Consider the following 25,651-nt stretch of genomic DNA (forward strand, 5'->3'; position numbering starts at 1 on the left):
AACCAATTTCCTTTTCCCTTGGCTTGTTTCTTAGATCGTGATGATCTACAAAACAATTTAAATTAGAGTAAACTCTGATCATTCTTTGAGTTACGCATACGCAGAATTTCTAATTGGAATGTAAGAGACCATTTTTTCCCTTTCTTTCTTTATCGTCAAGCAACTCTAAACTAACAGAATAGATTTTAAAAAAGAAAAATTGTCTTTGTTTGGAGACCAAGCATGGAAAATGTCTGACTCAAGGAAATTTTTGGAGAAAATTACTACCAACTGAAAAGGAGAGGGAGTGGGTTATTCCTTTAGTAGCAGTAGCAGTTTGGAATGAAACTGAGTGGTCACCCCTCCCCCCAAGATTATTTTAGAGAGGGATGAAGGCAAGTTCTTCAGACACTGCAAGCCCTAAAATTTGACCATCCTAAAATGTATCTTGAAACTGATATTGCAGTGCCCTTAAAAATGTGTGGTAAGGAAAGGAATGTGTAATGCTAGGATATGTCTGAATGGTGCAACTTGCCATCCTTTAGGGCTTTGCAGAGACAGAAACCCTAACCAGTTTTCTGCATCACTGGATGGCATCTAAAGTCTCACTTTATGTGGTTAAAATAATAATCAGGTACATTATATGTGGGAAGAAAGTTGTCCCAAGGAGAAAAGCTATTTAGTTTCAATCTAAGAGAATAGCAAAATACTTCTCTTTAAATGCTGCATAAAAATGTGGGCCTTTTGACTTTCTCCCAGTGCTTAGCAACTTCTTTTCTGTTTAGGAACCTTCCGCTGTACGTTCTGTCAGAATGAAGTGGAAGAGGATGAGTCGGCGATGCCCAAAAAGGATGCACGGACTCTTGTGGCAAGGTTTAACGAGCAGATTGAGCCCATCTATGCACTGCTACGAGAGACAGAGGACGTTAACTTGGCCTATGAAATCCTTGAGCCAGAACCCACAGAGATTCCTGCACTGAAACAGAGGTGGGAATGGGCACAAAGTCCTCTTCAGCCACGCTGCTTTCATATTGCATGTTTGTCTGCCTTAACCATATCGTTGCCCAAATCTTGATAACTTTTTTGTTCAGATTCAGCAATGCAGGACACTGATAAATAATCTTTGCCTCAAGAGATTTACAGTCTACAATTGCCAGGAGACCAGGGCTGCAACCATTTGTCATAAAACAAAGCAGACTGAAGCTGCCCTTGCCATTTAATAAGAATATTTGTCCCACAGGAGGCTATACATAGACGCTGCGTAAGAAGCTGAGACCACATAGTTTTCCAAGACCATCCTTAACTTTAGAGAAGAGCTGTGGCCACTTTACAGAGCTCTGTAGGCAGCCTCTGGACTCCAGGACACACTTTGGCCACCCCATGCTGTTTTACTGTCTTTCCATTGCAAACATCTTTTCTTTCACCTTCTTTTTCTTTTGCTTCTATGAAGGTTTTGAAACTCTAAACTAGCTGTCTTCCACACTTTGTATTTTCAAAACCACTTATAACAAAACCCTTATTCAAAGAAATTATTTGAGTATCTTTTTTTATTCTTCTTTTCCCCCATTTGATACACACCTTTATAGGGAAAGACCTGTTTAATCAAGAACTCTAAAGTTAGTATTTTCCTAGCCTTAGGAAACCAAAGTGCATCCTTCGGAAGATTTCTAACTATGCAAAAAGAGATGATGTTTAAATAACATAGAAAGATGCAGTGAGCTGTCAGTTTTGTCAGCTGCGGTGAAATCTAGTGTGTTCTGCCTGTTTTCATTTAAAAAAACCCAAAAAACTTATGCACACCTGGGAAAAAACAGTTACACTACTAGAGCAACCGCCTCCACCAAATATAATGCTGCTGATTTTTCAGGTTCCTCTCTTTCATCACATGCAGACTAACCTTGAGAGAGAGAATTTTTCATACTTGATGCTAGATAGTTTCTAATTAACTTAATAGCAAAATGCTTTACCTGTCTAGTCCCTTGTAGCCAGGGATCCCAGATATGAACTAACTAATGTTCTCCATCTTACAGATGAAGAAACTAAGGTATATAGAGAGGGGAGCTGACTTGTCCAAGACCAAACTGTCAGATACAGGAGTAGAATTTTCGCGCCTTTATTCCTAATCCTATGGCTTAATCATTAGACTTTGCTTTAAAACCAGTTTCTGTAGTTTGTCTGACACATTTGGGCTAACCACCTCAAATGAGAGAAAAGGGGCTTTTTCAAGCCACTGCATGGCTACTTCATCTCTGTGGCCAGAAAATTCACACAGCAAATGCCTGGTGCAGTCCCATGAATAATGGTTAAATAACAGCAGCACCCACTTACGTGCCTCTTAAATACTTTAAAAAACCCCACTGTAAATGATTAATTGCTCTGTGCACAGACTTACAAAATAAATAGGCAGCTTCTTAAATAGTTACTTGAACACAACTAGCTTTAGCGCATAGAGAGTCAATTATTTATTAACCCTTATTAATTCAAAGCAACTAATTACATAAAAGTGCTGCAGTGAAATTTAAAAAAAGAATATCATCTTTCCCTCCCTCCCTCCCCCCCCACCTCTGGGTTATTTATTTACTCCATTTTACAGAGTCTTGAGATACTGGAATCATAGGTAAAACTGACATTTGATGCTACTGAAGAAAAAAATCCTCTGAATTTCTTGCCTTTCCTGTTCACAGAGGAGCAAATACCTCTGTGTGTCTTCTAGAGAGCTTTAGCACTTATTGTCTACACTGGAAATTGTCTAACGATCATGCATCTCCATTGCGAGACTGGTCAAATCATTTACTTAGATTTTTCTAGACCGTCTTAAGTGATATTTTGTAAATCCGCTACTAAGCAGGAATTTTGTCCCATGCAAGTATCATGATAAGAGCCTGTTTTTCATAAACCAGCTCCAGTGGCTTTCCAGATGGGTTGAATTTAATCTTCACTCCACTTTTTCTTGTTTAAAATACCAGCACCTTATGTAATGTAACATCCTAGGTTTCCTGAATGAACTACTTTTTGCAATTACACTACCAAAGACCGTTTGTCCATATACCTTTTAGTGGAGGCTGTTAAAAACAATAGCATGAGAGATTTACCTAATTTTCGTTAATGCAAATTGCAGATATGTACTTAAATTACCATACACATCTGTTGAACTCTAGAGCCTCAGTTTTTCCTATGCTTGTCAGTTGAGATGCAAAACTTGTGTTTGATTTAAATACACATAATCTGAGGTCTGCTCATTGGTTTCTTTTAGCCATATCCTAGCCCTGCTAAAGATGCTTTTTGCCACCTTAAAGCCAGTTTGATCAGTTATGCTGGAGGACTTTCCATGTAAGGTGACCCACAGATGGCATAGAGCCCGTGTAGCCAGCCACACTACTGCCTAATCCCTGATCCCCAGCTTCACAATAGCTCCCAGGAGCTGTTGCAGCCAGGCAAGTTCAGGGCATCCCTAGCGTGAGCCAGGAGACAAAACAGCCCTAGAATCAAGGGAGATAGAAAGTTTGTTATAGGTGTTGCTCCCTTTCTTCAGCTCTGTTCCAAGCGCTGCCCTGGTGCAGCTGAGCATCTGGTCCTCTGTCTCTGTTCAGTGGTGTTTAATTCACTTCTCCACAGCAGGGACACAGAACAAAAAGACACCGCTTCTTTATAGCGGCAGGTAAATCCCCAGTCCCATGGTCTCAGGGGGCTGCATGTTGCTTCTAACAGTATAATTGATGATACTGTTGTACAAACAAGGAAGAAAATGGAGCCATTACTTAGTCATTGACCTTAACAGGGGTAAAATGGTAGACATAAGCCCTCTTGGCTTTGGTTATCCTGGGGCATACCAAGGAGCTAAAATCACTCATTACTCCCTGTAAATTAATCACATTGCAGGAGATGGTTTAATGTAGTTTACAGGGGTAGGTATCTTTTATTTAAGAATTGTTACTTTAAAAAATTGTCCTTGACATCATTTGGATAAGTATATCACAACTAAATGGAACTTCATAGGGAAAAGGAGGCTTAGAATTGACAAGGCAATCCCTGACCCTGCCCAACACTTAAATGTCACTGCTGCAGTCCTGGTGAGGAAGGCTCTTTTGCATTGTGTATTGTAGGAAAGTGGATTACATAAAATTGTCAGGGAAGCTCGATGGTTGCTGATTTTTATTGTGGGGGAAGGAGAATATTGCTTTTCACAGAACACATGCCTTTCTTTGAAAACTGAAAAGTACCAGTATTTGAAGTAATACAAATTGAGAGAAGATCTCTGTGTGGTTTCTTAAGTTGCATACTTGATCTGCATGCATAAAATAGTCTCTCCCACTTGCTCAGAAATTCAAGTTGTTTTTTCCTGATCGGACTGACTGTAGGAAAGAAACACAAGTCATTGATTCTGTGAATGTGCGTACGTTGTATAAAATGTAAACATACAAAAATATTGTGTGTATATGGTTGGTTAGTTCCTGGAACACCTACCTGGCTGTTGAAAGGTTAAATATTTCTTGCTCCTGGCAGATATTTGAGTGCATAATTATTTTCTGCCAGAGCAAATAAAATGATGGCATGTGTATGCAGTTTCCCAGGACCAACCTTTAAACATTAAAATAGAATTAGGATAACAAGCAGTGGGTAAACACTTGCTTAATAAACAAACATTTGATATTCCTGACCTCTCCAATTACCACCCTCTCTCAAACTTTCCCTCTTTGGGGAATCTTATTGAGAAGATCATGGCAGAACACCTCTAGGTTCACCTGGATCTTCTATCAGTATAGATTCAACCCCGGGGATGATAACAGAAACAGCATTAGCATCATGTTCTGTACAAAGGGAGGGTGGTGCCCATGCATATTTACGATCTGTCAGCAGCCTTTGATACCATTTACTATATAAAGTGTTCAAAATGCTTGCAAGATCTACTAAGGGTGGATGGGTGCATTCTCCATTGAATCTGTTGATTCTTTTGAGCGACGTTAGCCTAGCAGTTCATTCACCCTGGGTTTCCCTCAAGTGGAAAATGGCAAGATTCTTTCTGTGGCCTTTCCTGTTCATTATGCACGTAAGAGCACAAGACCAGATAGCGAAGGTAATTTGGGCTCATTGCCATCAGGGGCAGAGGGCATTCAGATCTGTGTTCTTTTTATTCAGATCCAAGTAGTGCATTTTCCTGGCTCAGATAGGAACCTGGATGACAATGATTTGGCTGTGGATCAACTGAGAAAATAAGCTGGTGCTAAATTCTGATGAGCGGCTCCTTGTTATTCCAGTCCTGGGCACTCACCCAGTTCTGCCCAGTAACCGGCAATACTGACCTTCAAACTCCCCCCCACCACCACCACCATTACTCAGGGTTAGGACAACAGCCTCCACCAAACCTCAGGCATTGCCCCACTCTATTGCTGACCTGTAAACCCCCTCTCCCTTCCTCCAAGCCCCTGACTAAAATAATCTAGTCTGACCTCCTGTATAACATAGGCCATAGAACTTCACCAGGTAGTTCTTGCAAGTTCATTATCACTTGTGATCAGAGCTGGGATTTCAACTTAGTTTTCCGAGGTGAATTTGTCTAATTGCTCATAATTACTATGAATAAGAATTCTCACATCTGAGCATTGTGAGACTCCAATCCGGTCAACCCACTTGGTTAAACCTTGGTGTTTTAATTTATTTAATACAAGACTATGGTGTAACAGCAAATAATGACTTTTCCAGCTAGCTACTGGGAAGGACCATGTTGTGTATCGATGTGAATTTCATTTCAGAATATTCAGGTTTATAACCAGGTTGGCTGTTATTCCTATGTAATCATATTCACAGAGCTTAACAACCTCCTTCCCTTCTAGTATCTCTCCTGCATATCACAGTAGTTTAGATTGTCTAGTATTTTGAATCCTACATTCCTCAATCAAAGAGTTGGTCTAGAAATTCTTGGCAACGTGGTTAAGAAATGGGGGTTGAGATTCTCCAAGCATATCATGGGAGATGATTAATTTTAAGAGGGGTATGTGGCTAAATCCCCTGGGCTTTTTTGAAAATCACGACAGGAAACCTCTGTTATACAGGAAAGGACTAATTCTGAATGGTATCTTTTTTTTTTTTAATCCCTTTGGCTTCTACATAGCAAAGAACGTGCTGCTGCTGCAGGGGCAGCTGCCCTAGCAGGTGGATACCATCGGGAAGCATGGACTACAAAAGGGCCGTCGTATGAGGACCTGTACACCCAGAATGTCGTCATCAGCATGGAAGACCAGGAGGATCTTAATCGGTCAACAAATGAAGGGAAGCCAGCCAGAGAGAGGCCAATTTGGCTGCGGGAAAGCACAGTGCAGGGGGCTTATGATCCGGACGAGATCAAAGATGGTAAGGAAGCTAAAAGGGGAGAAGTGCTGCATAATTCTTAGAGTGGGAAGAACATTTTTGCCCCTTTCTGTGTACAGCTGCCGCTCCTGGTATCCTAGCACTAACCTGCTATGCTGTTATATCTTTCATCTGCCATGTAAAGCCTTTGGAAGCCAAGCAGGTGTAAGAGAACAAGATTTACTAGGCACAGCATTGAAACCCGTGTCAGGAAAGCTGAGTTGCCCACACTGGTGTGATTGTGTTACTAAAATGTTAATTGTTTGTTAGCTTTTCTGGGAGCTTCAAAGACAGATGTTCTGGCCCATTATGACTTGTTTGGTTTTGGATGAAACATTTTTCAGCTTCTTCTGGAAAGCTTGTTACCAACTGGGCATGGATGGAAAATGAAACTCAAATTGTATGTGTGCTGAGCACAAGGCTCATCAAATCGGCTTCTAGTGGATATGCCATGTTCACGTATCCACTCTCCCCTTCTGTAACTAGTTATCTGTTGATTTTCAAGACAACTACTGTATGCATAGAACAATGTATCAGAACTGCAGCTTGAGAGTCTCTGGGGACGAGGAGGAGTGAGAATCCGTCACCATAGTGGGTTGCTCATTATTGCTTCCTCCTATGACTGTCAGTCATCAACAGTCTTTTTCGTTGGTTTTTGCTTTTATTATTGTTTGTATTAATGTCATATCCACAAAAGACCAGAGTCAAGATTGTGGGCCCATTGTGCTAGGCATTGTGCAAACAGAGTAGCAGACAGTCCCTGCTTTGAAAAGCTTATTCAAAGCCCAAAACAAAAAAGTAATAAATGGAGACCATTTTAGATTAACTGGGTGATTCAACTGAAATATACAACCATCTGAGCAACACCAAATGAAACAGGCAGTGTCTCAGAAGATGGCGAAATGTAACCAAGATCCAAAAAGCAAAGTGTTTATTTTCAGAAACAAAAAAACCAGCACAAAGAAGGACAAAATGCTACGAGAGTGGCTACCAGCAGAGACTTTATTAAAAAAAAAAAAAAAAAAATTCTGAAGAGGATCTCATTCTAGTTCTCCCTCTGTAGAGCTACTGAAATCTTACTGCAATGTGCTAGTTTCTGACATATAACATCTGACATGGTAAAAAATGAAGTATTGAATCTTTCTGATGCTTCTGTTTTAATTAAATCCAGAACACTAAAATCTTCCTTTTTCCTGCAAAGTAACCCTTCAGGAGGGGAACAGAACAGCAGGAGATTTTTTTAGGGGAGTGGAGGTGCGGATGGTGGGCTAACCCTGTTCGGGCAGATATCTGATAAAACCAGAGCTTGAGGTGATTATGGTCAGGCAGTGTGTTTCTGCCTTATTTAACTTACAACTTTTAGGGTGCACTTCCTTTTATTCTCTGGTACATTACTTTGTTTACCCTATACAAAGCATACTAACTAAAAGCACACCCTGAATGTTGCTATCCACAGTCTGGCACCAGAGTGCCTTTTACAACCACACCACCCACACGGATTTCCATGACTCTTGGATGATGTGTGACAGAAAAAGAAGGAAGGAAGAAAACTTGGGTATTGGCAGAAAACATGAGATGCTAAAGTCCAGCACAAAGAATTTTCACAAGGTCATGATTCATAGAACCCTTCTGGACTGTAAATCATTCAATAAACTTGGGCTACTGCTGGCTAACCTCCTAGAGTATACCACTTCTCACTGAGAGGGACTATCGTGTTTTTTCACAAAGAAGATCTCTTGTCTCTAGAATGACTTCTTGGTATGCTAGAAACCTTAAGCTGAGCACAAAACTGCAGACACAATCCCCTCTTTCCAAGAATTTGGCCTGTTTGCCAAGTTGTGGAAACACAAACAGCAATCCGGGCCACCCCCTGTGAATCTGACTTCTATCTTTCATACCAGGCTAAAATGTGCCAGGAACATCTGGGACTCCTACTAACAAAGCCTGTCAACACCAGCTCTGAAGAATGTGTGTGTTCTACCTGCACTCCTCAGTGGTGTGTGTTGCAAAAAAAAAAAAAAAAACCCTTCATCCATTTTCAGCTGCCTAGAAGATGGTCGTCCATCCGTTCCCCCACCCCACCCCCGTCTCCCCCATCAGACTTTACCACGTTGAGTCATACGTTTGTAACCTTGTGGCTTCATTATTGCAAGTCATTATACATTGGAATGAAACCACACGTCCCGGAAAAACTTCCTCTGGTACAGGATGCAGCAGCTCACCTTGAACACATTTCTCTAGTGTTCTGATCTTTGCCCTAGCTCCACACTTAATAGTCTAGTTCAGGGGTTCTCAAGCTTCATTGCACCGCATCCCCCTTCTGACAACAAAAATTGCTACATGACCCCAGAAGGAGGGCACTGAAGCCTGAGTCCGCCCACGCTCATCTGCCCTGGTGGGGGCCAAAGCCAAAGCCCTCAGGCTTTGGCTTCAACCCTGGGCGATGGGGCTTGGACTTGGGCTTCGGTCCCGGGTGGTGAGACTCGGGCTTTGGACCTGGGCCCCAGCAAGTCTAAGCCAGCCCTGATGACCCCATTAAAACAGGGTCACTACCCACAATTTGAGAACCACTCGTCTAGTTCAAGATTGTCTTGATACTCAAAGCCCACCATGGGGCTGGCTTTAAGTTCCTGAGACCCACCCCCTCTCTCATCATGATAATAAACCACCTTTTGACAGCAGCATTCCATAAAACCAGGAAACAATCAAACAGTTGAAGGATGCATCTGTGGAGAAGATAGGACTTTCCTTTCTTATGAGACTGAGTTGCAACCTAGTGTCAGCTCCTGGGAATGACCAAAAACTTCATCAGTTTGCACCTCCCTAGGGGAAAGATGAAACACCCCCTTCTGTTTCATTTTTAAGGCAACTTATGGGACAGTTGGGAGTTACGGTGCTGGGCATGGTATTGGAACCTGGATAGATGATACTGGACTAAAGGTCAAGGCTCCATCTCTTCAGGAAAAGGAGAGCAAGTGGCATTAATGTATGAGGGTGGAATCCAGTCAGCTCAACTCAAGTGATCATTCACATGCAGAGTCTTTCGGTGCAGTAGAAAAAGTTTGCCATGGGGAATCTGACTTAGTTTTTATCCCTTATTTTTACATAAGGCTCTTAAAATCCATTCTTCTATATTTTTTCAGTCTGCCTGCCGGTTTATTAGTGTTGGGTGGACTCATAATGCTCTCACCAAATATAGGAGTCTGATAAGAGCCTTACGCAGAAAAGCTCAGAAAGCCTTCTTTTTAATGTGTTTTTGAATCCTTGAACTGTAGACACCCTGTATACCCAAACACTGTTGTGCTCTTCCAGTTATTGTACAGCAAATATTACTTAACAAAAATGCAGCCCTTTCCCAGTACAGAAGACGCTACTGCCCTGCTCTGAGGTATGCTGAGCTAGTATAACTATCTCGACTTTAAGATGGGCAGGGAGGAAGAAATGGAGAAGGGAAATAGCTTGTTCCAGGCTATAGAGTCAGTGACAGAGCTGGGACTAGAACTAAGGAGTTCTGACCCCCAGTAGCAGGCTGCCCTAACCAGTACATAGTGCTCCCTCCTTAATGGCCAGCATGACATATCGGTATGATGACTTGCCTACCATTCCTTTATGCTTTCTTGTAGGTGGTCAAGATATGGATGCATTTCAGGAACGTGGGGAGGGCCGCGCGGCTCTGGACGATAACGAGGAGGTGATGCGTGCTCTGCTTATCCATGAGAAGAAAACCCCCTCTGTCTCTGCTGCTGGTGTGGGGGGGGCGGCTCCCTTAGCTAGCACCAATGCCAGTGACTCTGAGAGTGATACCAGTGAATCAGAGGAGGAATCCCCACCCCGCCTGCCTGTTACCACAGCTACGCTCTACGGGCTCGAGGATGAAGAGGATGAGGAGGAGTTTGAAGTGGTGGCAGAGGACCCCACTGTCATGGTGGCCGGACGTCCATTCTCTTACAGTCAAGTGAGCCAGCGGCCTGAGCTGGTGGCCCAAATGACCCCAGAGGAGAAGGAGCTTTATATAGCCATGGGGCAGCGTATGTTTGAGGATATGTTTGATTAACCCTTTCCCGCCACAACGGCTTTTAAAGGTGAATTTTAACAGGAGACTCCCTAGTGAAACAAAAGACTGAACTGCATCTCTCCCTTCCCTATAGTCTGTCATGCAGGAGCGTGGGGCTTAGAACTGCTCCCTGACCAAAGGAACTGCTGATCTTGGGTGTCCCACACAACAGAGGGGGGAGCTAAAACTAACGGGGTGTGCCAAAAAGGGAAGGAGCAGAGGTGGGTGGTGGAGCATGTGGATTTTTTTTAATCATGGGTGAGAGCTGGCAAGGTGAAGCTCCACTTCAGGGTGGCCCTCGCTCGCTGCTGCTTTCGCCCAAGAGCCTCCTTTCGCCTGAGGTTTATTCTTTTTATAGGCGGCCAGGGACCAGATTCTGACGAAGTCCAGCTCCCTCCTCGCAGAGGACTTGGGTGCTCTGTGGTCTGATCAGGCCTTGCTTCTCTGCGTTACAGAACAGGAGAGTGCAAGTGACACTGAGGGTCTGTGCGCTCGATGCTGAGACAGGCTGTAGATGTCGTTGCATGTGGACATGGTGGCTGAGCAGGGTTGAGCTGTAGTACCGGGCCCAATGAGGTTGTCGCTAACCCATTGCAGGTGACTGCTGTGCACAGAGATTTTTATTTCTAAACCACCATGTGAGCAGAAACCATACTTCTCCCCTCCCCTCCTCAGTCTTCTTACAGCTCTCTAGCTAAACCTCTCAACAGGGTTCGTAGCCCAAGCTCGCTCAGACTCAACTATGTTGCTTAGATTCAGCCGTGTATTTTGACCAAGTTGTGTTTGAGATTATTTTCCAGCACGGTTAGGATCCCTGGAGTGGACAGCTGATGATGATAGTTGTAACTGCAGATGTAAATGGGAGACTGCTTTCTGATGGGGAGCAAAATGGAGACGAGCTTTGGAAAGGAGAGTACAGATCTCTGGGTGATGCTCATTTGAAAGACTGTCTGGTTTTTAATCTGTTTTTAGCGATCAGGGACTTCAGTCCTCTGTGAAAAGACACGCCTGTCCTTGCCTGTTCCCCCCTTCCACATGCCCCACCCTCCACACCCATCTGTCAGAATTTTCAAATACGAGATTTAAGATAAGCATCTAACAAACAACTTGATTCTCAAAGGTGCTGAGTGTGCCTATATTGCCTGTTGTTTTCAATGGAAGCTGTGGGTGCTCAGTACCTCAAGGACAGATGTAACTTGGAGCACCCAAATTTGAAAGTCTTGGCTCCTTGTCAGTGTAATGAAACTCACTGAAGGAACTGAATTGATAGAGTACTCTGACCTACCAAGAGAATACTTTCAGTACACTGTTACTGCCTGTCCCCTCACCTTACCCTGTCTAAGCCCCGATGTTAAAGCCTGAGTTCACAATAGATTGGGCTGTCAGCCAGGCAGTACCATGGAACCAGCATAGCTAGTTTTAATTTCACTAACACCAAAAGGTTTGTATAATTTGAAAAGGAATTATGCAGAGTTCTGAATACTGATATTTAGCATGGCACTATCTGTTCAAATAAAAACATTTTTACCAGTGCCTATAGCAATATCGTGTTTGTAATGTTACCTTTCAATTTAAAAGTGTTACTTTTTTTTAATTGTTGTGTTTTCTTATCCAGCGCTATGGTAAAACAAAGCGATAAAAGGATTTTGTGTTTAGAGACTGTATCAAGCGCTGTTTGATTTACACGAATGGTACAGATTTGCCGAGCATTTAAACTTAAAGCTATTTTATACTGACTAGCCCTGTGATGCCTCCTTTGTGGTTTTATTTTCAACATCTTGATATTTTACCCTTTTTTAAAAATAGCATGTTAAATTTGCCATTTTTAAAATAAATTAATAAAATGATGCTTCTGTCCTAGGTTGTCTTTTCAATCTATTACTTGCTCAGCTGGGATTGTTTGCTTGTTCCAGGACTTCTGATATGTTTAAGATGCTATTTGAAAGGCTTCCAGCTTCTTTCAAACCATAACCCCACCTGCAGTGTCATCACTGGTTCTTCCTTGGGTACATCTCAGAATCCTTTGCACCGTTTTCTGTGGTGTTTATTGTAGTTGGGAGCGATGGTTGGTGCCTGTGTCAGAGGGATCTTATGGTTAGCACTCCCATTCTTTTTCCTTCTTCGCTGAGGAAGTGAATATTGCTGAAATGCTGGCTGTCTTAAAGTTGTCTTGCTGCCAATTTAAAATGGCTAATATGGCATGGAAATGTGTATGAGACATGATACGTATGGCTACCAAACCACAGAGACGCTAAATCATGCCAAATAGTGGTCAGCTGAGGGAAAGGAGCTTTACAGATTTCAGGAAGATGAATACAAGGTGACCAATTATAAGGGAGTAGATACAAGGGACCATTGGCTAGAAACTGTGGAACCAATCTAGCAAACACTATAGTTAATTCAGGCTCATTACTTCCATGAGTCATTTCTACTGTGCTTTAGTATTTGCAGGATCAGATCTTAGGTTTGTTAAACCTTTTGCAAAGGAACAGTGTTACCCACAGTTACAACAAGCAACTGGCATATGAGAGATTATAAAGAATAGGCTGTGTGTAACACATTTTACTGTGGTTTATCATTATAACAGTGGGAAAACATTGGGCTTTATCCATGTATGATCTTTATATAATGTCATTCAACAAGATTCCCAAACTTAATAATATACCTACCATCAGGAATCCATCCAAATGTTGATAGGGCACTCCTGACATTTCTGGTCCATCAGTGGCAATTTACTGAGATGCCACTCTGCTGGGAGACTGGAGGTAGATATGTGAGCAGGTGTACTGTCCCCTAACAGCTGCTGAATCCGAAGATCTGCTGGCCAGTTTATCCCAGCCAGTTCAGGACTCTTGTGAAAGGACAGCGATGCACAGTTATTGTCATAACTGTTGTGATAAATGTTCCTTTGAACAGGAGCAGTGAAGGCCAATGGCACTTTTAAAATGTACTGTATAAAGAGGGACTGTGCGCACATACTATCCCAGAGAACTGTCACTGCGACAATTGCTAAAAGTGAAGCACAGTCAAGTGCAAGACTGGAAATCACAAAGCAAATCAATGGCAAAGTCAGAAATTGAGCCCCTGAGTTCTGATGGAGGCCCAGTCTAACAAGTGGACCACACTGCCTCTGGTAATTAAAATCAAACGACTGTGTGTCCGTAGCTACAAGACCAGCCTGCACAACAGTCTCTTGTAACTCCACTGAACTAAGTTTCTGATCCTGACTTCAGCATCATCTGCAGTTTGTCTGCTTAGTAAATGCCAGGCCACAGGATTGCACCTCTAACTAAAATGAGACGAAAAAAAGAAATCTATTTATGTAGTCCCAGCCACTTTAGTACCTGAGCACCTCAAATCTGTCTCAGCCATGTGTCTCTGTTGTTTGTTGTACAAACAAAACATCCCAAAGCCAGTAAGAAATGCAGGTCCCAGCTATCACTGACAGAGAACATTGCTCCCATCACAATGAAGTGTGCAGCCTTCCTTGCTTAAAATGAATTTATCTCCTCAGACAGGCTAATTGCCAGGCTGGCTGGCTGTTTGGAGGAGATGAACTTGAGAATGGAGGAGGGTTTGATTTGATTTTTCACATCGATCCCAAGAAGCAGCTGCTTGGAAACAACATGTCTGTCCTTCCAACTTTTCTTTTCCCTGTTGCTGCCTTCTTCAAACAGACTCGGATTAAGCAGACTAGCACTAACTGAGCAGCAGGGGAATTGGAGATCCTTTGGAGGAACGGGAAAATAGAATTACCCCCGCCCTGAAAGATCTAAGAGCCTTGACTCCATGATGCCCTGGGGCTCCTGGCTGGCTGCTCAGAAGTTTGACAAGGCTTAGTGGGGGGAAAAGCCAAAAGCTTAGCTCTCCTTTCTCTCCTGCTGAAGCCCTGTGGGGAGCAGGAAGTAACAGGGAACAGATAAAGCATAAACCAGGCTGCTTTCATCAGTGAAATGGAAAGTTTACAGTTGGGAATGAGTGTGCAGGGGGGTGTAGCTGAACTTCAGCAATGAGGCAAAGTGCTCAGCTGTTCTGTGATGAAAATGCTTCATAAAACAGGTTCCTGGGATGGGAGCGTATGAGGTAGGGCTCTGGGCAGCTATGTAGCAGCCCTCTACTGGATTCCCAGTCTGCTGCAACCCAAATGAATGGAGTCAGGGTTGTGATGGGTGCAGTCCCTAAAGGAGAGTGAGTATATCACACTGCTCAGCAAACAGCCTCTTCAGCCTGTTCAGGACTGACGTTTTCAGACCCCATCAGGAGTCCTGGCCATAATGACAGTGGCTGTGATTCACACATAACAGGCTTGGGAGTATTAATCTAGGCATTAACAGCCAAGAGTCTCAAGGCATCTAAACCCACATTTGCTTATAACATATTCAATCATGTATGGACACCTCACGCAAAGAAGTAGAAGAGCAGGAGCAACAGAACCATAGCACCCCACTCTCAGATTTGTAACCCAGCTGCGAACTCAACAGGATACCAGCATGAGCAGGACCTCAGGCAAACAGTAAGGGGAGAAGTGTTCTAACTCCCAGGTCATGTAGTGACTAAAACTTAATTCCACCAAGTTACCATCTTTGTCTAAGCAGGTTTCTCATCTGTAGTCAGTTTCCAGCTACTCTTGCCACCTCCCCTCAGTATTGTATCTAAGGAGGACCAGCAGCTCTGCTCTGCGGAGCTCAGTTTCTGGAACAGGACAATGTTAGGCCATTAAAAAGTCCAACTGGATCACCAATAGAGTGGTCTGCCAAGTACATAATACATTCTCTCAGAGCCCTCTGCTGCTACTCTGAAACCGGAAAACCAACAGGCTCCATTAGCCTTCATAGGATCATCAAAACAAGGCCATTGCCCTTTGGAATAGGAGTCCATGACCACAGTGTAATGGCCACTGTGACGCTAAGCGCACCCCAATGCCAGATGGCAAAAGGCCTCCTGGCATGTATCCGTACAACTTAGTTGACTTGACTAGCTGAATACACCTCACACACTTGTCATGATATTTATTTAAACGGTGTTTTGTAATACTGTTTGGAAACTAGCAACAAGCTAGCCGTTAATATCACTGTGAAATGTAAGTAACGATGCTGTATGTGAATTTATAGCTACTCTGATATTATGTTTGGGAGTCTGTAAATAGACCCGGGAGGCAAAACCAGCTTTTTTCCAGAGGAAGGAGAATGGCCAACACCTCTTGAGCTCAACTGAAAGATCAAATCAGGTGTGGCCAAGAACAATGGACTATGCATTTGAATCAGGGATAGCAGGAAGACCATTTCCATTGAAAAATCACAGGAAACTGAAAAATTAATATGGCAATGGCTCCCAGGTGGGTTTCCTGACTTTAAGAAAAAGCTATCTGTTGAGGATGTAAGGAAGAGCTGAAAGACTTTGGGATATCTGTCACCTGTGGGACATAAAGAAGCAGCATTCTTGGAGGTCATGAAAAGTGGCTCAACTTCACCCAGGAGGAGCTGGAAACTGACTACAGGTGAGAAACCTGCTTAGACAAAGATGGTAATTTGACAGAATTTAGTGTTAGTTACTACAAGCCCTGTTTGGTTGGGTTTTACTTGTAACCGTCTTGTCTGGCCTATTACTCGTTATCATTTAAATCGCTGTTCTTTGTTAATATACTTATTCTTGGTTTATTACAAAACTATTTTAGTGCTATGTATCAAATTGAAGGGTAGAATCCTCAGCCAAATTATCAGGTTGCAGAGTAGCAGCTGTGTTAGTCTGTATTATCAAAAAGAAAAGGAGGACTTGTGGCACCTTAGAGACTAACCAATTTATTTGAGCATAAGCTTTCGTGAGCTACAGCTTATGCTCAGATAAATTTGTTAGTCTCTAAAGTGCCACAAGTCCTCCTTTTCTTATTATCAGGTTGGTGTCTCCCCTACCTCTTTGGAGGCAGTTAACTTAAACTTCTGTGAGGGGCCAATGAGAGGGACAGGACGCTGCAGGGGAGATGGTTTTGCGGAGGCTCAGGACTGGAAGGGCTGTTGGTTTCACCCTGCAAGCTGTAGCCAGGGTGAGGCCACCGTGCTGTGAGCAGGCTGCCGGTGCCAGGGCACTGAGCCAAAGCTGCACAGCACAGAAGCACCCAGGATTGCAGAGTAGATGGTAACACAGCTTCCCTTACGGGTGTGGGTGAACCCCCCTAGAATCACAGGCACCTCACCAAACTCCTGCCCTATCCCTAACATTGGTTCACAACCAGCATCTGGCCAGTTCATGTATCGATCAGTGGCACAAAACATTTCCATCTCCACCATCATTGTAGAACAATAGTTTTTGCTATTTGTGTGTGTGTGTCTCCCCCCTTCCTCTCTTCCCCCTCCCCCGCCTTACGTGGGGAAATCTGAGCTTTTTCCTCTTTGGGCTCCTTAATGAGAACTGCCAGAAGGTGGCTCTCTTATTTAGAGAGCACCGAATTAACAAAATAAAATCAGATTTTGGGAGCTCCTTTTGTATCAGAAAAATGTAGTAAGGACAGTAATTTAACATGGTTCTGCAGATCCACATGCTGTCATATCTGCAGCAGACAGTAAGTCTCTGCATAAGATGCTTTTAGAAATACCCATTATATTTAAAATACATTTCTGACCTAAATATAATTTCCATCACTTTGAATAGTCTGAGCCTAATGAATCAGCCAGGAATGACAAAAGGGAAGCTGATCCAGCTGCATGGGAACTGATTCAGCTCCACTGCAATGTGTTACAGACACTGCACTTTATCTTAGCTACACACTGTGATTGGAATACAGGGGGGAGCAAGAGCTGGGCAAATCAGCAGGAAGAAATTTTGCCCTGATCTGTTACAGAAACAGAGTGGATTGAGCCTTCAAATTAAGGCTGATCAAATGTTGTTCCATATGTGTTACATCTGCATGAGAAAAAAAGCCACATCTTACAAACAGAAAAGAGAGCAAGGTTACCATACGGCTAGATTTTCCCGGCATGACCTATTTCTTTGGTAGTCTGCTCTCTCTCCGGGGGGATTTTTCAAATAACAGGAAATATCTGGGATTTTTCAAGCAGAGCACACGTTGCAGCTCAGAAAGAGCTGTCTCTGTGCTCCAGTTGGTTCCTCCCCTGCAGCCACAGCTGCTGTATCCCATCTGCCACGGCCCACCCTGCCAGGTAAGCGGAGTTGCAAGCACCTCTTGGCTGGACCACATGACCTGCTGTGCTGGGCTGCCAGGTGTCTGTTTTTTTTTTTTACCAGAAAGTCCAGTTGAAAAGGGAACCCACAGTAACTGGCCTCCGCCACCAGGGGCGGGAGGAGCAGCGACTGCTGCTGGAGCCTGGAGGAGCTGGTCTCTGCTAAGCTGATGACTCTTTACAGAGAGAGCTGGCTGGCTCTGGGACTCAGCTCCAGTCTCTCCAGCACAGAGGTAGGTACCGGTGCCGCTGCCACCCCAGGGGAGAGGGGAATCCTGTCTGCCTACCCCACTGTGCCCTGATTTCCCCAGCCCTTGCTCTGGGGACTGACCCCCACCCCAGCCCCCTGTGCCTCGACTGGGCAGGCGGGCTGGCTCCACATCAGTTCCTCCCAGCCCGGCTCAGCAGGTGGCAGGTGAGTGCCAGGACAGGGGAGAGTGAGTGATGTGGGAGAGGAGCGTGCGGGGGTTGGGTCTGGGGGAAGAGGTGGGACTGGGGGGCGGAGCCTCAGGGGCAAGAGCAGGGCCAGGTGTCCAGTTTTCAGCAATTAGAAAGCATCCCTATTGCTGCAGGGCTTCAGAGCCTGGCCAGGAGGGTTGACAGGGCCAGGCCCTGGCTCCTTGCCCTGGGGAGAGGGAGAGACCTGCAGGGAGGCGCTGACTGATGGGCTGGTGCTACTTCCCAGGCCTGCGCCAGCCACGCTACCACCATGACAGAGAGTGCAACACTGCCCCCCATCTCAAGTGTGAGGCCACAGATGCTCCCTCCAGCACCCCAAAATCCCATCCCAGTATACACACCCTTCTAACACCCCCAAATATCTCCTCCAGTACTCCAAGTACCCCTTCCTATCCCAGTGCACACACCCTTCCAGCACACACACCCCAGCCCTGCCAAATACCTCCCTCCATGCCCCCCAAATACTGACTCCCATCTCAGTGTGCACACCCCTCCAGCAGCCCCCAAATACCCTCTCCTGTCCCAGCACACACACACACACACACACACCCCTCCTCCCCCCAAGTAGTGTCCTCTATTTGGGAACTTGAAATAGGGTAACCCTAAAAGAAGAAGAGTGTGTCAAGTATAATAATAATTGTGTGGGGGGGGGGGGATGTGAGAAAACCTGGATTTGTGCTGGAAATGGCCCACCTTAATTATGCACATTGTAGGGAGAATGGTCACTTTGGATGAGCTATTACCAGCAGGATAGTGAGTTTGTGTGTGTGGTTTTTGGGAGGGGGGTGAGGGGGTGAGAGAACCTGGATTTGTGCAGGAAATGGCCCAACTTTATTATCATGCACATTGTGTAAAGAGTTGTCACTTTGGATGGGCTATCACCAGCAGGAGAGTGAATCTGTGTGGGGGGGTGGAGGGTGAGAAAACCTGGATTTGTGCTGGAAATGGCCCACCTGGTGATCACTTTAGATAAGCTATTACCAGCTGGACAGTGGGGTGGGAGGAGGTATTTTTTCATATTCTCTGTGTATATATAAAGTCTGCTACAGTTTCCACGGCATGCATCCGATGAAGTGAGCTGTAGCTCACGAAAGCTCATGTTCAAATAAATTGGTTAGTCTCTAAGGTGCCACAAGTACTCCTTTTCTTTTTGCGAATACAGACTAACACGGCTGTTACTCTGAAAAGTATAATAATGAAAGAGCTGCTTTGGTCATCTTGTTTATATTTTACCTGGAATCCATCACTTCAGTGTCTTGTATCCCAACTGGTTGCTGTAGAAGTGGGGATGATAATTATATTGTGAGCCAAAATAGTGAGCCGTGCTGGGAAATCTGATTCAGATAAAGCCATGAACTGACTTATTCTTCAGCTTTATTTTTATCTCACGTTTGCTCTTTCTAACCTGAAATATGCCCGACACTGCAAACATTCAGGCATTTATGAAGCTTTTCAAATATCTTTGTGCTGGAAAGAGTAAGCTAGGCAGGTAAGGGAACTATACCAAACAGTGAAAACACAATTCAGGGAGACTAGCAGGCTCAGGAGATTTGAATGGATTACAAAGCCTTTCATTTCTTGGTTGCTGAGTCAAAACCAATCCTGGTCCATAGTGGATGTATGGAAACATTGGGGTCCATATGATAAAGAGCACACATTGATTTAATCATTTAAATTAACCAGTTCTCCATATCTCATGAATTTTGTTGAGTTTTTATCCGTACTGCTATTGCAGCAGTGCCTAGAGATCCTAACTGTAGACCAGGCCCACATTGTGCTAGGTGGCTGTACAAACAGAACAAGAGAGACAGAGTTGCTTAGCTAAAGTACAGACTGGAGAATTCTTACACAGGAAGTGAGGCTTTGACTTTGCTTTTAAGGGCAGGTGTGGCAGGTGATTCCATGATATAATGACAGGGGGACTTGGAACAGGCAGACTCCTCTTCTCTTACTGCCTGTAGAATTTGAAGCTAGTTCTCCAGAGGGAGAAAGCTAGTGTGCACATGACCCTAGTGGGCCATCAAGCACACTGAGACCACCCTGCAGTGTTTGCCCTATTGGCCGGAGTTCCCAGACCCAGTAACGCTTGTAAAGGACTTTGGCAATGAAGTCACACTGGGCTGGTTGTCCACTTGAGCTCACTTATTCTCTTTTTCCTGCACGACAAAAAGGGCTGATGGGATTTTCGTGGAGCTTATTTTTTATTCTTCTCATCTCTCCGAAATATTTGGAGTTGCTGAATTTCTCATGATCCATTTCCTTGCTGCTAACAAGATTTTTTTTTTTTTCTTCAAGTGCAAATGAGACTGTGAAATCATTTTAGGGAGCCAGAACTGTTCTCCCTCCCCTGTCACCATAATTACAATTACTTTGCTTCCTTACAGGAAGATGGGTGTGCTTTGAACATCCATCACTGTCGCTAGTGATTTCTTTGGAGAAGATTGGAGAGGGCTGGGATAAGAGGGAATGTGTCTACTTTAACAATGACTTTTGTTGAGAGATGTTTCATTGTTGCACACTCTCCCAGGCCATGTGTTTATGGGGAAAAAAATCTTAAAATTTGAATTGAACAAAAATGAGGGGCTATAAGGATGAGAAATATAGGATATGCTATGGTTGAATGAACCCATAATCCAGCTAGCCTGATATGCGGTTCTGTTTCAGACATATTCCTTTACCAGATACTTCCAAGGAATGGGGAAATTTTCACAGTGCACATAACAGTCTAATGTTATATGACGGGGAAAGTCCCAGTTAATGATCAACAACAATAAAGTCACTGCATGCCTGTTTTAATGGTTTAATCCTTTTTCATCTAGCTAAAGTATTTGGTTCAATAATATCCCGCAGCAGCAAGTTGCAAAAGTTAGTTCAATATTGCATTAAAAAGTATTTCCTTTGATCCTTTGAGAATTAATTGCAATTTTAAAAAATTATTGTGATTAATCACAGGTTTAATCACACTGTTAAACAATAGACTACCAATTGAAATTTATTAAATATTTTGTATGTTTTTCCACATTTTCAAATATATTGTAGTATGTGTTATAATTGAAATCAAAGTGTATATTATTTTTGATTACAAATATTTGCACTATAAAAATGATAAAAGAAATACTATTTTTCAATTGACCTACAAGTACTGCAGTGCAATCTCTTTCTTGTGAAAGTGCAACTTACAAATGTAGATATTCTTTGTTGCATAACTGTCCTCAAAAACACAACAATGTAAAACTTCAGAGCCTACAAGTCCATTCAGTCCTACTTCTTGCTCAGCCAATCACTCAGACAAACAAGTTTGTTTACATTTACAGGAGATAATGCTGCCCGCTTCTTATTTACAATGTCACCAGAAACTGAGACCAGGCAGTTCCACGGCACTTTTGCAGCCGGTATTGCAAGGTGTTTGTGCCAGATATGCTAAACATTCATATGCCCCTTCATGCTTTGGCCACCATTCCAGAGGACATGCTTCCATGTTGATGATTCTCGTTAAAAAAATAATGCATTAATTAAATTTGTGACTGAACTCCTTGAGGGAGAATTGTATGTCTTCTGTTCTGTTTTACCCGCATTCTGCCATATATTTCATGTTATAGCAGTCTTGGATGATGACCCAACACGTGTTGTTCATTTTAAGAATACTTTCATTGCAGATTTGACAAAATGCAAAGAAGATACCAGTGTGAGATTTCTAAAGATAGCTACAGCACTCGACCCAAGGTTTAAGAATCTGAAGTGCCTTCCAAAGTCTGAGAGGGACAAGGTGTGGAGCGTGTTTTCAGAAGTCTTAAAAGAGCAACACTCCCATGTGGAAACTACAGAACCTGAACCTCCTAAAAGGAAAATCAACCTTCTGCTGGTGGCATCTGACTCAGATAATGAAAATGAACGTGCGTCGATCCACGCTGCTTTGGATTGTTATCAAGCAGAATTCGTCATCAGCATGGACACATGTCCCCTGGAATGGTGGTTGAAGCATGGAGGAACATATGAATCTTTAGCACATCTGGCATGTAAATATCTTGCAATACCAGCTACAGCAGTGCCACGAGAACCACCTGTTCTCACTATCAGGTGGCACTATAAACAAGAAGCAGGCAGCATTATCTCCTGCAAATACGAACAAGTTTGTTTACCTGAGCGATTGGCTGAGCAAGAAGTAGGAGTGGGTGGACTTGCAGGCTCTAAAATTTTACATTGTTTTATTTTTAATACAGTTTTTTGTACATAATTCTACATTTGTAAGTTCAGCTTCCATGATAAAGAGATTGCACTACAGTATTTATATTAGGTGAACTGAAAAATACTATTTCTTTTGTTTTTTACAGTGCAAATACTTGTAATAAAAAATAAAGTGAGTACTGTACACTTTGTATTGTGTTATAATTGAAATCAATATATTTGAAAATGTAGAAAACATCCAAAAATATTTAAATAAATGGTATTCTCTTATTGTTTAACAGTACGATTAATCACGATTAATTTTTTTAATTGCTTAACAGCCCTAAAATAAATCCAATCACTTGGCTGGGCTTCCCAATTCCCCTGAAACTCCTTTTACTTGAGAGTTGATAGATATAGAATTTTGTGCTATTAGACAGGCGCTGCAGATCACTAATCTAGACAGCCACCCAACTGTAATTATTCCCAAGTAAATAATAAAAGAGTTTATTTTAATAAACTATGTGCATGGTGAAATCTGTATTTAGGCTAGTCTGGGACAGGTGTCACCATCACCTTGTCCAACTTTTCAATATTTGTTTGATTTTTACTTTTGCATTTCTCTACTCAACTTAAAACTAGCACTGGGATCTTTGTTACAGCAATGGACTAGGAAAGGTTTGCTCTGAATCAAGGGCCCTCTGACTTGGCATTGTTCTAATGAGTTCCTTGTGGAAATTGTTCATTTACATGCTAATGGAGTCTGCTCCAAGAAAGGTGTTACCTAACTTATTAGAAATACACAAAACAAATTAAATGAATAACATGCATGAAAGGTTATTTGTTCAGGTGGCCAGAAATGAAAGAGAGATGGCACTTGAAATGATTGGAGCCTGTTTATGGGGAAATTTATACATTGATTTATGTTTGCAATGGACACACACACCTCTCTCTGACTAGGAAATAAGAGAGAGTCAACTTGTCCGAAGTCGGCTGGAAAGGAGGGAATTGTATATTCTCTGCTCCATTTGTGATGCATGTTGGACAGGAGAGGTGACCAAGTGGAACCTTTCCATACCCTGCACAAGAAAGCTCTTAGGGCTAATAGGCAATTGTCAAACAACAGCTGTTGGGTTCTCACCAAAATAAAAACAGAGCCACTCAACACAGCCTCATGGTCAATGGTATCAAAGACTGTTTGATGGATCTAAATGATTCCATATGGGACACCAAATGTTTTTTTCCATCCGTAGAAGGTGGTCAACATCCACTGAGACCAATGCAGTCTTTGTGCCATGCCTCTGATGTATGCAGCTAAGTAGCTATGTTTTTGTTTTTATTGCACTTCCCCTTTGCGTTTCTCAGAGTCTATCGTCTGTGGGGTCAGCTGCCATTTTGTGATGCAGAACTGATGCAGCATGTTAGAGGGGAACCACGTACACACCGTGCTTTCCCTTTGGAGACTTTACTTCTGTTCTTGTTTTTGTCAATTTTTTTCCTCAATTGAAAATAAAATTGAGTCAAACTGGGGGAAAAAAAAGTTCGTTCCTTATGTTGGAGAAAAATTAACAATATCCAGGACTACAGCTTGACAGAAGGGGATTAAAGAAAACTGACTCTTAAATTGCTTTGCCACAGGAGGCTCAATAACCTTCCCTCAAAAGGGAAAACTGGAGACAAGGGCTATAACTAGTGAGATTGTCTGCATCAAGAGATGGCTTCTTGAGCAAGGGCCTAAAAGCTGCTTATCTGAGAGAAGCTGGCACCTTGCCCTCACTGAGGCAAGCTATTAACATTCTCAACCAACAGTAGATTATGATTCTCCATTTGGCCTTGATTTTACAAGCAGGCTGGAGCCCCTTAGCACATCTGGAATTTTAGTGACTATAGTGTGTATTCTCTGTAGACCTATTGTGGCTGATGGACAGAGAGAATGAAACACCTTTTACTAGTTCCAATCACAAGAATTCTCTTAGCTCATGTGTTTTTGGAGCTAAAGAAGGATGGATCTAGACCCAGTCGAGGGGGAGTTACATAATAATTGTCTTGTTTTCTGCACCTCTTTGATTTGTTACACAAATAATTTCCCCTGCCTTTTGGGACAAAACCTGCTGGATGCAACAGAGAAATCCAGTCTTTTATACCCCAAACCAGCTCTAAAATCTACAGCTGTGGCTGGAGCATGGTCCCAGAACCTTTGTGGGGTTTTGCATTTCAACATTTGTTCTCCGAGAACAGCTTGTGCCTATGGGAAGTGAATCGGAGAAGGAATAGCATGAGAGCAATAAACAGGCCACTTGTCTTCAGCATAATCACAGCCCAGCATTCTGGAGCGGGTGCAGGGAGACATAGTGGCTTTTATATATGTATTTAATGAAACATTGGAGATATTCCTCTCATCTGAACTGACTTATAATCTGAGGAGGATACAGAAAACACTCCTATCCGTGCACCATAGGAGCACTAAGAAGTGACCTCCCATAATGAAAGAGACAATTACTTTTACTTGGTTACAGATTTTTCTAACCTGATTTTGACTTTACTAGCATCAAAGACTACTTATTACCGAGGTCTCCGGAGCTGGTTTGTTAGCAATTCTAAATGAAAGTCGCTCCGGTAGCAGTGATCCTTCTTTAGCTGCTCTTAGCCTTGAGCTGCTGTCAGGAAGAGGCTCAGTCTGTGGTTACATGAATGCCAGGGACATTTTTTGCTCTCTCTGGCTGTGTGCTGGACTGCTTGGCTTACTGTGTGGCCATGACATGCTGTAGTGTGTGGGGCCCAACAGCCACTGTCTAGCACCAAAGGCAAAGCTGTGACACAAGAACTAAAAAAAAACAATTCATCCACAAATGAAGGGATTGAATGACTCCAGGACTTGATAACGAGTCACTGTGACCAGTGCATAGCACCATCCTGCAGTGAGCTAACCATGATACTGTCGAATGCCAGTCTGGTGGCCCTATATGACTTCAGTTGCATGAGACCCAGTTCATTTCCTAGCACAGAGGTATTCAGACCTCAAAAACCCCTCCCACAAATGTCATCAATTGCCTACTTTACTGGCAATCTCAGCCAAATACCAAAGGGGCCATGGAGACAGAGTTCCTAGAGGTGGCCCCTCTAGGGCAAAGGCACATTGGCAGGATAGGATGTGAATGAAACTTGGAGTGTTTTACCTTAGGTACCATCAGTGTTTAGATGCCACAGTGGTAGGTGCCTTACATGGCTGTAATAGATACTAGTTGTGTGGCTAGGCAATGGGCATTAGTCGCCAGGCTTCTCAATTCAGAACCTCACATTAGCGTGAGATTCACTAGGAACAAACTGAAAGGGTTAAAAATGGGGCATGTTAAATGTAGCAGGTAGTCGGATCGTGCAGCTGTAGCTCACGTGCACACATTAGTTACGCCATGTCAATGCCCAAACTTTGCAACACTTAGGGCAGCTCTTTAGGACCTTTCTTGAAAAGTAAATC

The 25,651-nt window shown here is 43.2% G+C and overlaps 1 protein-coding gene across 4 annotated transcripts in view; it reads left to right on the plus strand.

The window, feature by feature from the left end:
- Positions 1 to 12,235, plus strand: part of GTF2E1 (general transcription factor IIE subunit 1) — a 97,166-nt gene extending 84,931 nt beyond the window's left edge. For all 4 annotated transcript variants that reach the window (XM_073309620.2, XM_073309614.2, XM_073309628.2 and 1 more), the window contains 3 exons: positions 765 to 966; positions 6,089 to 6,327; positions 9,948 to 12,235. In XM_073309620.2, the coding sequence (XP_073165721.1) occupies positions 765 to 966; positions 6,089 to 6,327; positions 9,948 to 10,378 (872 nt within the window). In that variant the 3' untranslated portion in view covers positions 10,379 to 12,235. The remainder of the gene's footprint in view (positions 1 to 764; positions 967 to 6,088; positions 6,328 to 9,947) is intronic.
- Positions 12,236 to 25,651: the final 13,416 nt, after the last annotated feature.

Source organism: Lepidochelys kempii, chromosome 1, assembly GCF_965140285.1.
Source record: "Lepidochelys kempii isolate rLepKem1 chromosome 1, rLepKem1.hap1, whole genome shotgun sequence".
Taxonomy (NCBI): domain Eukaryota; kingdom Metazoa; phylum Chordata; order Testudines; family Cheloniidae; genus Lepidochelys; species Lepidochelys kempii.